This window comes from Oryctolagus cuniculus, chromosome 14, assembly GCF_051225735.1.
Source record: "Oryctolagus cuniculus isolate XC-2025 breed Fujian yellow rabbit chromosome 14, ASM5122573v1, whole genome shotgun sequence".
NCBI classification, from domain to species: Eukaryota; Metazoa; Chordata; class Mammalia; order Lagomorpha; family Leporidae; genus Oryctolagus; species Oryctolagus cuniculus.
Window position 1 is genome coordinate 3,276,994 of NC_142880.1, and position 12,651 is coordinate 3,289,644.

Here is a 12,651-nt window from a genome sequence, read left to right on the forward strand (position 1 = left end):
GGACAGACAGAAACAGGTATTCTGTCTGCTAGTTCACTCCCCAAACGGCCACAGGTAGGCCAGGATGAAGCTTTTTCTAGGTCTCCCACATGAGTGCAGGGGCCCAAAGACTTGGGTCAGCTTCTGCTTTTCCCAGGCGCATTAGCAGGGACAGGATCAGAAATGGATCAGCTGGGACTGGAACCGGCACCCATAAGGGATGCTGTTGTCACAGGCAACAGTTAGGCCACAACACTGGTCCCAATATTAACTTTTTTTTAAAAGATTTATTTATTTGAAAGACAGAGTTAGAGAGAGAGGTAGAGACACAGAGAGAGGTCTTCCATCCACTGGTTCATTCCCCGAGATAGCCGCAACAGCCGGAGCTGTGCTGATCCGAAGCCAGGAGCCAGGAGCTCCCTCCTGGTCTCCTACGTGGACCTGGGCCATCCCCCACTGCTATCCCAGGCCACAGCAGAGAGCTGGATGGGAAAAGGAGCAGCCAGGACTAGAAGTGGCTCCCATATGGGATGCTGGCGCTTCAGGCCAGAGCTTTAACCTACTGTGCCACAGTGTCGGCCTCCCAATATTAACTTTTAATACCTGTTTTTTTTTCTTTTTTACTTATTTATCTGAGTGGTAGAGTTATATACAGAGGTCTTCCATCTGCTGATTCACTCCCCAGATGGCTGCAGCGGCTGGAGCTGGGCCAACCAAAGCCAGGAGCTGCTTTCGGGTCTCCCAAGCAGAGGCAGGGGCCCAACTACTTGGGCCATCTTCTCCTGCTTTCCCAAGCCATAGCAGAGATAGATCGGAAGAGGAGCAACTTAGACCAGAACCAGTACCCATAAGGGATGCCAGCACTTTAGGTAGAGGCTTAGCCTACTTAGGCTCAGTGCCGCCACCCCCCCCTTTACTAAGATTTATTTACTGGGGCCGGCGCTGTGGCATAGCGGATAAAGACACAACCTGCAGTGCAGGCATGCCATATGGGCACTGGTTCGAGTCCTGGCTGCTCTTATGATCCAGCTCTCTACTATGGCCTGGGAAAGCAGTAGAGGGTGGCCCAAGTCCTTGGGCCCCTGTACCCACGTGGGAGGCCCAGAAGAGGTTCCTGTCTCCTGCCTTTGGATTGGACAGCTCTGCAGCCATCTGGGGAGTGAACCAGCGGATGGAAGACACCTCTCTCTCTCCTCCTCTCTGATAAAATAAAATTTTAAAAAAGATTTATTTATTTGAAATAAAGTTACAGAGAGGGAGAGAGAGAGTCCATCCACTGGTTCACTCCCTAAATGGTCACATCGCCTGGGCTGGGTCAGGGCAAAGTCAGGAACCTGGAACTCCATCTGGGTCTCCCATAGGGTGCAGGGGCCCAAACACTTGAGTCATCTTCTGCTGCTTTCGCAGGCACACTAGCAGAGAGCTGCGACAGAAGCAGAGCAGCTGGGACTCTAAGTGGCACAGTCACACTCATGCGCTGGTGGCGCAGGTGGCAGCTTAACCTACACTGCACCACAAAGCTGGCCCAAATGCCCTCACGCTTAAAACAAGTTCTGAACCTTAATCTGCTCAATGTAGACACACTAAAAGATTCAGAAAGACTCAAAAAATTAAACGTCCACAAAGGCACTGTGGAGCAGGGGGCTGCCACCAAGGACACAGGCATCCCCTATCAGGGTGCTGAGGTTAAGTGCAGCCTCTGCTTCTAACCCAGCTTCTTGCAGATGTGCTTGGGAGGCAGTAGAAGATGGTTCAACTGCCTGAGTTCCTGCCACCACAAGGGAAACCCAGATGGAGTTCCTGGCTTCAGCCTGGCCCAGTCCCAGTTGTTTGGGGCATTTGCGGAGGGACCCAACACATGGAAAATCTCTGTCTCTCCCCCAGCTCACTCTATCACTCTACCATCCAAATAAATAAAAATTTTAAAAACTTTTTCTAAAACTTCCCACCCAGATATGGTCGTGCTTTACTGATTCTCCTTCAAAGCTTTAACACAAATGCAGAATGTTTATGAAGCTGAAGTCACAGGAAATACACTGTACATGTTTACATCCTAGTTTCTAACGGACCAAGGCACCATCTCTGAGAATTCTCTAGGCCAGCTCCCTACTATATGAACAGCCTGTAATTTAATTACACATGAACCACATACTGATTGCTCAATATATGAATATGTTGCAAAATAATTTCTTTCCACCACACTAACATATGCATAGCAATAAACTTGAATCTAACATTAATAAGAAACCAAATGAAAACAGGTAACTAAAATTCCAAAGATTATCACCTGAGTAAGAAGGCAACCTACAAGGTCTAGAATTTTTTAAATCAACAGACTTTCCAGATAGTTTAAGAGTGACTTGAGAGTCTTCCCATTTAGCTTATTATATACAGATCCCTGGTGTTACTGAGTAAACAAGGGTGGGTGGGATCCTCATTCTGTAAACATCTTGGGAGCAGGCAAGGTGATTAAGAAAAAGCACATGAATTTTAATGTTAAAAGTCAAGAGACTCGTAACAAGGTAAGATAGAAAATGGCATTGTTCTACGAAATAATGCACAAAGAGCAGAAAATGGTAAAGGATAGGCTAACCACCTTCAACTATTATTAATAGCTGCAAAATAAGTATCCCCAGGTAAATTTAGAAAGGTAAGTACAACCTTACCTTACCTTCCACGACCGACAGAATGTTTTTTAAGTTTTTTTTTTTTTAAGATTTATTTTTATTTATTTGAAAGGCAGAGTTACAGAGAGGCAGAGGCAGAGACACAGAGAGGTCTTCCATCTACTGGTTGACTCCCCAAATGGCCACAAGGGCCAGAGTTGGGCCGATCCGAAGCCAGGAGCTTCTTCCTTGTCTCCCATGTTGGGGCAGGGGCCCGAGGACTTGAGCCATCTTCTACTGCTTTCCCAGGCCATAGCAAAAAGCTGGATGGGAAGTTCAACAGCCAGGACTCGAACCAGCACCATTATGGGATGCCAGCATTGCAGGTGGTGGCTTTAAAGGCTACACCACAGCGCTGGTCCCCAGAATTTTTTTTTTAAATAGAAAGTTGTAATGTAAGGATTCTGAGATCTTGGTAGTCAAATCTATTTTAGATAATTTCCTAGAAGCCATTACTAAAAACCTAATTGGAGAAATTGAAAGTAGAAAGGGCAAAAAATTCCAACTCACCAAAAACTCTCATTCTGAATAACCCTCTTAAAACTTCTTATAAATTTTTAAATAAGACAGAGGGAAGATAATAACCACTTAAGACCAAGGAACACTTAACTGTCTAAGTGAAAGGCTCTGGTAACCAGAAAAGGCATGAGAAAAGTAACCGGCACACTGAACTCTGCCCAGTTCACAGGAACCAGGGCTGTCTGCACACCAATCCCACCCCCCAGCTCTCGGAACGGGTGTACCTGCGTGCTGGCCTGTAGGAAGGACAATGTCTGCTGCCCATGGAAAGATGATGCAGAGCCGTGCCTCTCAGCACAGGGCTGGGAAGACTGTCCACGGGAAGAGAGAACACAGTAGGAACGCACACCTCTATCAAGGGAAAAGGCAAGGACGTGCCCTTCCGCAGCGCTCTGGACTCTGAGGCCCGTGAGCAAGTGCAGCCAGACGGTGCTACCCGACAGTGACCCCATCAACGCGACTTTCCCGCCTTCATGAAGCAGCGCACCTGTGTGTCTTCAGGGCAGTAATTTGTGCGCTATTTCTACAGGGCTCTTGCTTGGTACTTGGCACTCTATTTATTTATTTATTTTGGCAGGCAGAGTTAGACAGTGAGAGAGAGAGAGAGACAGAGAGAAAGGTCTTCCTTCCATTGGTTCACCCCCGAAATGGCTGCTACGGCCGGCGCTGCACCAATCCCAAGCCAGGATCCAGGTACTTATCCTGGTCTCCCATGGGGTGCAGGGCCCAAGCACTTGGGCCATCCTCCACTGCACTCCCGGGCCACAGCAGAGAGCTGGCCTGGAAGAGGGGCAACCGGGACAGAATCCGGCGCCCCGACCGGGACTAGAACCTGGGGTGCCGGCACCACAGGCGGAAAGCACTTAACTCTTATAACCACTCTGCCTTGAAGACTTCGTGCCAATACTTTCCAAAGACCATGTGAAATCCCTTAATGTTTTATGAAACGACATTAACCCACGACATCCACAGGGCAGTGCTGCTTTTCTCTTTCCAAGCCTGCCATCAGGTGTCGAAGCAATGGAGGTCATCTTTCAAAGCTCAGGGAAATGTAAACTGCACAAGGAAGACAAAATATTCATTAGATGGCTTATATTTTGTGTATAAGCAATTTTATTGTCCAATACAAGAAAGCAAACAGTTACTTCCTACCCTCCTTTTGTAGCCTACCTTTAAAAAGGAAAGAAAATTGGGACTGGCACTGTGGCTTAGCAGATAAAGCCGCTGCCTGCGAAGCTGGCATCCAATATAGGTGCCGGTTCGGGTCCCAGCTGCTCCACTTCCCATTGTGCGCTCCCCGCTAATACATCTGGGAAGTAGCAGAAGACGTCCTAAGTACTTGGGCTCTTGCACCCACGTGAGAAACCCAGAAGAAACTCCTGGCTTCAGAATGGCCCAGCTCCGGCTGTTGTGGCCATTTGCGAAGTGAACCAGCAGATCTCTGTTTCTCCCATCCTATCCCTGCCTTTCAAATAAATAAATCCTAAATAAATAAAAAAAAGTTATAGCCAGCACCACAGCTCAATAGGCTAATCCTCCGCCTTGCAGCGCCAGCACACCAGGTTCTAGTCCCGGTCGGGGCGCCGGATTCTGTCCCGGTTGCCCCTCTTCCAGGCCAGCTCTCTGCTGTGGCCAGGGAGTGCAGTAGAGGATGGCCCAGGTGCTTGGGCCCTGCACCCCATGGGAGACCAGGAAAGCACCTGGCTCCTGGCTCCTGCCTTCGGATCAGTGCAGTGCACCGGCTGCAGCGGCCATTGGAGAGTGAACCAACAGCAAAGGAAGACCTTTCTCTCTGTCTCTCTCTCTCTCACTGTCCACTCTGCCTGTCAAAAAAAAAAAAAAAAAAAAAAAAAAGTTATATGAAGTTCAGTTCTTGACTAAGTGTTAGTTCTAAATATTTAAAATCATATTAGCTACACAAGAGCCATACTGGCTCCATGATCCAGTAACAGGAAAAAAAAAAAACTATGATGAAGAACAAACTGTTTGCTTCTCTTTGAAAGCTCACTAACAAAAACATCCCTATAAAATTAATTCTAAATTACATTTACCCAAGAAGTGAATTTATTTTTAAAAAAACTTTTAAAAACAAGATAGAAGGGGCCAGCATTGTGACGTAGTGGGTGAGGCCCTCACGGTGATGCTGACATCCCATATGGGCACCAGTTCGATTCCTAGCTGCTCTACTTCTAATCTAGCTGCCTGCTAACAGCCTGGGAAAGCAGTGACAGACGACCCAAGGGCTTGAGCCCCTTTACTCATGAGGGATACTCAAAAGCTCCTGGCCGCTTGCTTCAACGAGCCCAGCTATGGCTGTTGTAGCCATCTGGGGAGTGAATCAGCAGATGGAAGACTCTTTGTCTTTCTCTAACTCTGCCTTTCAAGTAAGTCATCTTGCAAAAAAGAAAAGGCACAGGCGTTCCACATGGGTGCCGGTTTGTGTCCTGGCTGCTCCACTTCCTGTCATTCCACATGGGTGCCAGTTGTGTCCTGGCTGCTCCACTTCCTGTCATTCCACATGGGTGCCGGTTTGTGTCCTGGCTGCTCCACTTCCTGTCCGGCTCCCTAATGGCCTGGGAAAGGTGGCAAAAGATGGCCCGAGTGTTTGGGCCCTTGTCATTCACATGGGACACCTGGATGAAGCTCCCGGCTTTGCCCTGGCCCAATCCTGGCCATTGCAGCCATTTGTCTCTGCCTCTAAGTCTCTAACTCTGGCTTTCAAATAAGTAAACAAATCTTTCAGGGAAAAAAAGAAAATGCAAATGAAGGACAAAGGCAAAGCACAAAAAGATAATTTTGATATAACAATAACCTCATGGCTGGCGATGCGGCTCACTAGGCTAATCCTCCGCCTGTGGCGCTAGATTCTGTCCCGGTTGCTCCTCTTCCAGTCCAGCTCTCTGCTGTGGCCCGGGAAGGCAGTGGAGGTGGCCCAAGTGTTTGGGCCCTGCACCCCCATGGAAGACCAGGAAGAAGCACCTGGCTCCTGGCTTCGGATCAGTGCAGCGCACCAGCCATAGCGACCATTTGGGGGGTGAACCAACAGAAGGAAGACCTATCTCTGTCTCTCTAACTCGGTAAAAAAAAAAAAACAAAAAACAACCAATAACCTCAGCCTCTTCCCTCCAAAACATGGCTCATAACAAGCAGCATTATCAGTTTCATCTCTTTTTCCTCTGTCAGACTGAATGATTAGCTTTTAAAATCTGTACCTACTCTTGAAATACAATGTGGTAAGATTGGAAATTTTATCTCAGTTCCTCTATGTGGGCTAACAACTATATAGATAGTCCTCTTAGGGAGAGTCTTTTGAAATGAAGATGCTTAATGAATCCGCAATCTTACAGTGCCTCGAAATCACTCAATTTTTCAATAATTAACAGAGAAGTGTTTTTGATCTTCAGGAATATCGTGCTCACTCCAAGCAGAATGAAATCTCGCAACCTGCATCAGCCACAGGTCACAGGCATTGCAGATATGCAACGCGAGCAAAAAATGGCACGTTTCATCCCCTTGGGTCCCAAGATACAGCAAAGCTATTTAATATGTTTTTATAGTCACTCAAAAATTCCATCAGGAGAAAAGAACAGAAAATATTAAATAGTTGGGACTCATTTTCCCTACTCTTCTGACCACTTAGCTGGATTAATCCTCAAGTAAAAATAAATGTTTCCACTAACCACTAAACGACTGAACATCAGCCAGGAGCTCGGTCCTTTTGAGACGCTACCTTCCCCCGAGACGTCCATCACTCAAAACCACAGACCACGAATAAGGACAGTTTTTGCTGATCCCTCGATTCCCACATTCACTAGCTCACGACCCTCTGACAGGGAGCGACTGCACTGCTCAGTCACCAGACTGCTCCCTGTATTTGTCACTCTGCATGGGAAATCCTAGCTCTGAAGACGCACTCAGCCCACTGCACCCCCTCAGTCACACGCCTTCCCTGTCCACCACGCAACCTTCCAGGGCCTGCCCAACTATTTCCTCTCCTCTACCAGCTATGCATCATCACTCTGCCTTGGTGTTTCCACAGGACAGAACGCACAAAACCAAATTCCAAACGATTTTACACACTATTTTCTCACCCTACGTGCCTCATCCTTCATGCTATCTGCCTAAAACCCATTAGTGGGTCCCACAGCCAGTGTTTTTCAAATTACCAGCTGCTGCCATGGATTCTTAAATAAATTCAGTGGCTTCTCACATCATTCTTGCTTAAAAATAGAGTGAAACAGAATAGACTGGAAACTACAAGAGCGTATCACACAAAGAAGGGTATTATTTTGACATTTTATCACTATGTATGAGCAGACATGGACAAAGTCACAATGTAACGATGTGTACCCTACCCAGAAAGCTTGAAATGCAACCACAAGTCTTTCATTTGGTGAGCAAGGCTCTCAGACCTGGGTCTTGCTACACCCAGTGAAGCCCAAGCACAGGAAGCGCCTCACTCCAAACGCCTTCACAGCTCATCTTGCAGGTGTCAATCATATTGTTCCTCTGCCTTGAATGCCCTCCTAGTAGTCTACAAAGTCCACATTGCCTCCTCCACGAAGCCTCGCCTTCCCTGGGCAGCTCATGCCACAAACTCTCTGAGACTCGGATGCTCTGCGGTGTATCTCAGCATTTCCCTGCACTTTCTATCGTCGGGCTGGACTGTCCGCCCAGTTTCTAAACCATAAGCTCCTTGAGGGAAGCAGCACATTGTACTAGTCTTTGATTCAGCCGGTACTGAGCGCAGAATGCCAGGTGCTCAAAGTCCTCCAAATGAGCAGAGCATTAAGGAACTGCATTTCGCTTTGGTGTACAGCTGCCTTTGCAACGAAGACCACTCATTTCGCAGGCCTGGGTCGACTCCCCTCTGTGCTACAATCCCTAGAGGGCAGACCCCCCGCTTCCTGTCTTGCAGCAGAGAAGGGACTCAGTTCAGCTGGCAAGGTAGCAGTCCCCGCTACCTGCTTCACAAAGTGATTTAGGGAAAGAGGGATCCGAGGTTCCCACAGGCAGGCGAGTCAAATCAGAACTCGCATTACCAGACTGCATTAGCAGGCAGAACCCATTTTACACATAACCAGCTCTTAATGGGGCGGGGGTGGGGGGATTCTCTATTCCCTTGCTGGTGGCACTACACTGCCAACAGGAGCTAAATAAAAACAAAAAGCAGCACGGAATAGCTGCCTGAAGTTACCTGACTTCCGCTGCCTGTTCTAATCATTCGGAAATAGCTCCTGACTCACGGCTCTCATTCTGAGATACTACGTGGGGGTGGGGAGGTCCGATCTACCCGGCTGCTCCGCGACGCTCTGACACCTCCCGTGGACACCGCCTCGCACACCTGAATGCCGTCCTTCTTAGGGGCCTTCAGACACCTATTTTGCAAGCCCGAACTTCAGCTGCCTCCACTGCAATTAAAACAGTTCGGGCAACATTGAAGACACTTTGACAGACTCTGCCAACTGTCAGTTCCAGCTGTTCTTTTCCATTTCCACACAGTGCAGAAACTACTAGTGCAGGAGCCATCATCTTTTTTTTTTCTGCCTAAACTAACCACCCATTTTGTCAAAAATAATTCCTCTGCTTAGACTTCGCGCCAAGACGTTCAATGATATGCCTAATGAAGGCAAAGATAAACTTACAACAACCCGATGTGTCTGTAACAGGTGAAACTCTTCACCCACAGCCCTGACCTGTAGGCACCAGTCAGAGCCAAAGAGCTGGGACGGCCTGGGTGAAACGTTAAAGCCTTCCTCAGGGTCCGGGCAGCTTGGCTCATTCCACAAACATTAGCTCCGGCTCCGGCCAAGCCCGGAGCCTTCCTCAAATGCCTTTGCTGCCTGCTCCCAGCCTGGCCCTCTCAACAACTCACGTGACACAAGTCACAGCAAAACTAACAGCACACTCACTCTCCTTTCTCAAGTCAGTCCTTCACGAAAGAGCAAATAAACATGCTGCCCGTCTAAGTTTCATTATGTTGCCTGTCTACACCCGCCTGATCCTACCTGAAGGGCTTCCACAGTGTAAACACCAGTGCTCTCATGTCAACTTTACCCCACATTCCCTTAGCACAATGCTGAGCTGGACTACGCAAAACGGGTTTTCTTCCATGATGTTCCCACCACACCGTCTACAGAGGACGCAGCCTTCAACACGGGAAAAAAAAAAAAAAACTGCTTATTTTTCTTCTCCAACACATTTAAACAGAGCCACTGATGCTTAAGGGAATCCATATTTCGAAGACCCTCATTTAAAACTGGTATTCATCTGGAGCAGTTTCCCAATGCTAGCACTCTCCCGTGTCAGCACTTCAACTGCCATCCGAAACAGCTACTTCAAGAAACCAGCCGGTAACCACTGAAACGGGAAGAAGGGTGAGGAAAGAAAGAAATTCATTTTCACGGGTTGGAGCCTTTTTAAAAGGCCACCTCATGGAACTCCTTCATGCCACAGAAACCACGAGTCACGGAGGCTAACCTGCTTCCCAGCACTAAGCTACTAACAGCAGCACCAGAAACAGGACTGCTGACTTAATTACTCTTAGCGCTGCCCCACACCAGGCAAGTTCAGAACACTAACCATTTAATGTTTCAAACATTCAGTTCCTCAGAACGGACTCCTACGTCGTGTATTCTGAACTGTTCAAGTCCACCAGCTTCAAGCGTAATTGCAACAGAAAGACCCTATCCAAGAACTTTGGTCTGGGAGTTTCAGAAAGCGTGGCGACAGCCCTGGACCTCAGAACACAATCAGAATCCCCTCCTTCTAATCTTGCCCTCAACTACACCCAGCGTAGCTGTTTAACCACAAAACAAGGAAGATTCTGGCAGTCCCCCTTAGACCGAAAGCACGGGCGATCTATCACGGGCAGGAGTAGCTCATTACTCCAGGGTTATACGGGTTTCCAGCCTGCATGAGGAGGTCGCTAGGATTTTAAGCAGCGACAGTGTTGAGAGCGAATCCAAGGTTAGGAAAATGCACTCTGGACTGGCTTTGGGTGAGAAGGCAGGAGAAGGAATGACACTTAACACAAACAGCAGGTCTGAGCGACACAGAAAAAAAAAAAAAAAAAAAAAAAAAGGAGAAAAAGTGTACAAGTTCCTTCCACCAGGAGCCTGTCCACATCCGATCTCCGCCCCGCGCGCCTGCGACTCCCAAGTGTCCATGCCCAATCAATCGACCCCACGCACTTCAGCTTTGGCTATTCAAGGGCAACACAGAGGGCACGGCGCGGGCAGCAACGACCGAGCGTGGATCGCGCCCCCGGCCGGAGTCCGCCGCGCCGGGCTCCGGGAGGCGCCGCCACACACCCCCAGGTCGCGCGGTTCTGCTCGGAAACCCAACCAGCTGCCAGCCCGAAGCCCGAGCGGGCAGCGGCGGCCCCGCGAACGCGCCCGCGGAGCCCACACTCGCCGGGACGCGCGCCTTCCCTCCGACCTCCGGAGTCACTCGACAGAAATAGCTCGCGGAAGGCGAGCGCGCCCGTGGCTGAAGGCAGGGCCAGCTCGGCGAGGCGGCAGACGCGCCGGGACGCCGCGAGCCCAGCACCGGCAGCACGGCCGCCCACCGACACGCGGGTGCACACACATCCTTACCCCATCTTGCCCAGCGAAAACTTGCTCGCAAGTTCCTGCTCGCGGCGACGGGGTTAGCCGGCGGGCAGAGGGGCTGCTCCGAGCGGCGACCTGGCCGCGCCGCCCCCGAGGTCCCTCGGTGCCGCCGACCGGTCACTCCGTGCTCCCTCGGAGACACCCGCGCGTCCGGACACAGGTGCACCCGCTCGGCGGAGGAGACGGCGGCCGCGCTACTCCACGGCGGGAGCCTCCATGGGGGAGGACCGGAGCCGGCTTCACGGAGTCCTCGGAAACACGGCCGCGCCGCCCATTCCGCTCAGGCCCCTGCACGCCTGGGCAGGGCCCGGGAAGCCGGCCTTCTCGGCGCGGGGGCTGCGGGTTCAAATTTCTCCACACCAGGTCCCCGGGGGGGTGGAGCGAGCGAGCTGGCCGACGTGCACTTCAGCAAAAAAAAAAAAAAAAAAAAAAAAAAAAAAAAAAAAAAATCCTAGCAGCAGCAGCAGCAGCAGCAGCCGCACCGGCGCCGCTGGCCCGCGCTCCCGTCGGCAAGACCCGCACAGCACAGCCTGCTCCGAGCGCACAGCCGGCAGCGCGCGGCGTGCACGGCGCTCCACATCGGAATCTGTCTAATGCCTCCCCTGCGAGGACGCGGAGCGGGGAGGCGGCGGGGAGGCGGGCGCGAGGGCTGGGCAGGACCGAGTCGCTCTCCCGAGCGCGAGCAGCGGGGCCATGTCCAGGCCGGCAGCAGGCTGGGGGCGCCGCGCGCCCGCGGCAGCAGGGGGAGGGGGCGACCCCACCCCCTCAGCCCCTTCCCGGCCCCCGCCGCCGAGCACAAAGGGGCCCGGCGGGCGCCCAGCTCCGCAGCCGCCCTGCGCCCGCGGCCGAGCGGCGGCGAAGGAATGAATCAGAGCCCCGGCGCCCTGCCCCCGCCCCGGGCGCGGAGGGCCGGCAGAGGCGAGCGCGGCCCGCTCGCTCAGCGCCCGCCGCCGGCCTCGAGCCCGCCCGCTCGCCGAGGGGAGGGCGCCGCGTCCCGGTCGGCGGCCGCGCGGGGCAGGGGCGGGGCGCGGGCGGGGCGAGCGCGGGGCGCGGGCGGCCCCGGCCCGGCCCGCGGCGGGGAGGGGCTGCAGCGGGGCTGGAGCGCGGCGGGGGCGGCCGCGGAGCCCCGCCCGCGGGCCCCGCCGACCCGGAGCGCGGGAGCGCAGGAGCGCAGGAGCGCGCGCGCGGGGCGCGGGCCAGCCGGGCCGGCCGTGCGTCCTCCCTCGCCCCCGCCGCTAGTGGCCGGCGGCCGGCGAGCTCCGGGCCGCCGCCTCCGCGCGCCGCCCCGGGTGCTCGCGCTGTGCCTCCATCCTCCCCGCAGGAGGACCTTTAAATAGCAACGTCAGCGCGCTCTCGCCGCACGCGCGTCAGCCGCCGCTCGCGTCACCCGGTGCGGGGGATGATGTCACGCGGCCGGAAGTCCTGCTAAATTAGGGACGGCGCAGGGGAGGAGGAGCGGGCGGGCTGCCTGTGCCCACCTGCGCGGCTGCTCCTGAAAGGCCACCGCACGGGAGAGGGCCCGCGAGCGGCGGCGGGAGGAGGGGGCGCGCCCGCCGCGAGTGACTCACTCCTGGCGACGGCGCGGGCGCGGGCGGGGCGCGGGCTCCCCGGCCGGCACCGGCGGGTGGGTGTGGGCGGGGGGACCCCGGTCGAGAGGCTGTCCCCGCGCGGGGAAGTGACTCGCGGGACCCGGGCGACTCTGGGGCTCGCCCCTGCTTACCCCGAGAGGGCCGAGCGCGGAGCCCTGAGCGGCCGTCGGGGCGCTGGACGGCAGCGGTCACCGCCCTGACCGGGGACGCAGGCCGCGCGCCGGCGGAGTCGCCCTGGTCTGCGGCGGGACCGTGGGTGAGACCCGTCCGCCCGGTGATCGTCCT

The 12,651-nt window shown here is 53.2% G+C and overlaps 1 protein-coding gene across 8 annotated transcripts in view; it reads right to left on the reverse strand.

Annotated features, from left to right (window-relative positions):
- HOMER1 (homer scaffold protein 1) overlaps nucleotides 1-11,730 on the reverse strand; it is a 153,049-nt gene extending 141,319 nt beyond the window's left edge. For 2 of the 8 annotated variants that reach the window (XR_016220337.1, XM_089312912.1), the window contains exon 1: nucleotides 8,810-8,987. Coding sequence is in view for 5 of the 8 variants with exons in the window: in XM_089312912.1 (XP_089169038.1) it covers nucleotides 8,810-8,946 (137 nt within the window). In the remaining 3 variants the exon portion in view is untranslated. Of the gene's footprint in view, nucleotides 1-8,809; nucleotides 8,988-10,762 lie in introns of those variants that run through there. The other 6 variants (XR_016220339.1, XM_017344541.4, XR_016220338.1 and 3 more) reach the window with 4 other exon arrangements.
- Between the last annotated feature and the right edge of the window lie 921 nt (nucleotides 11,731-12,651).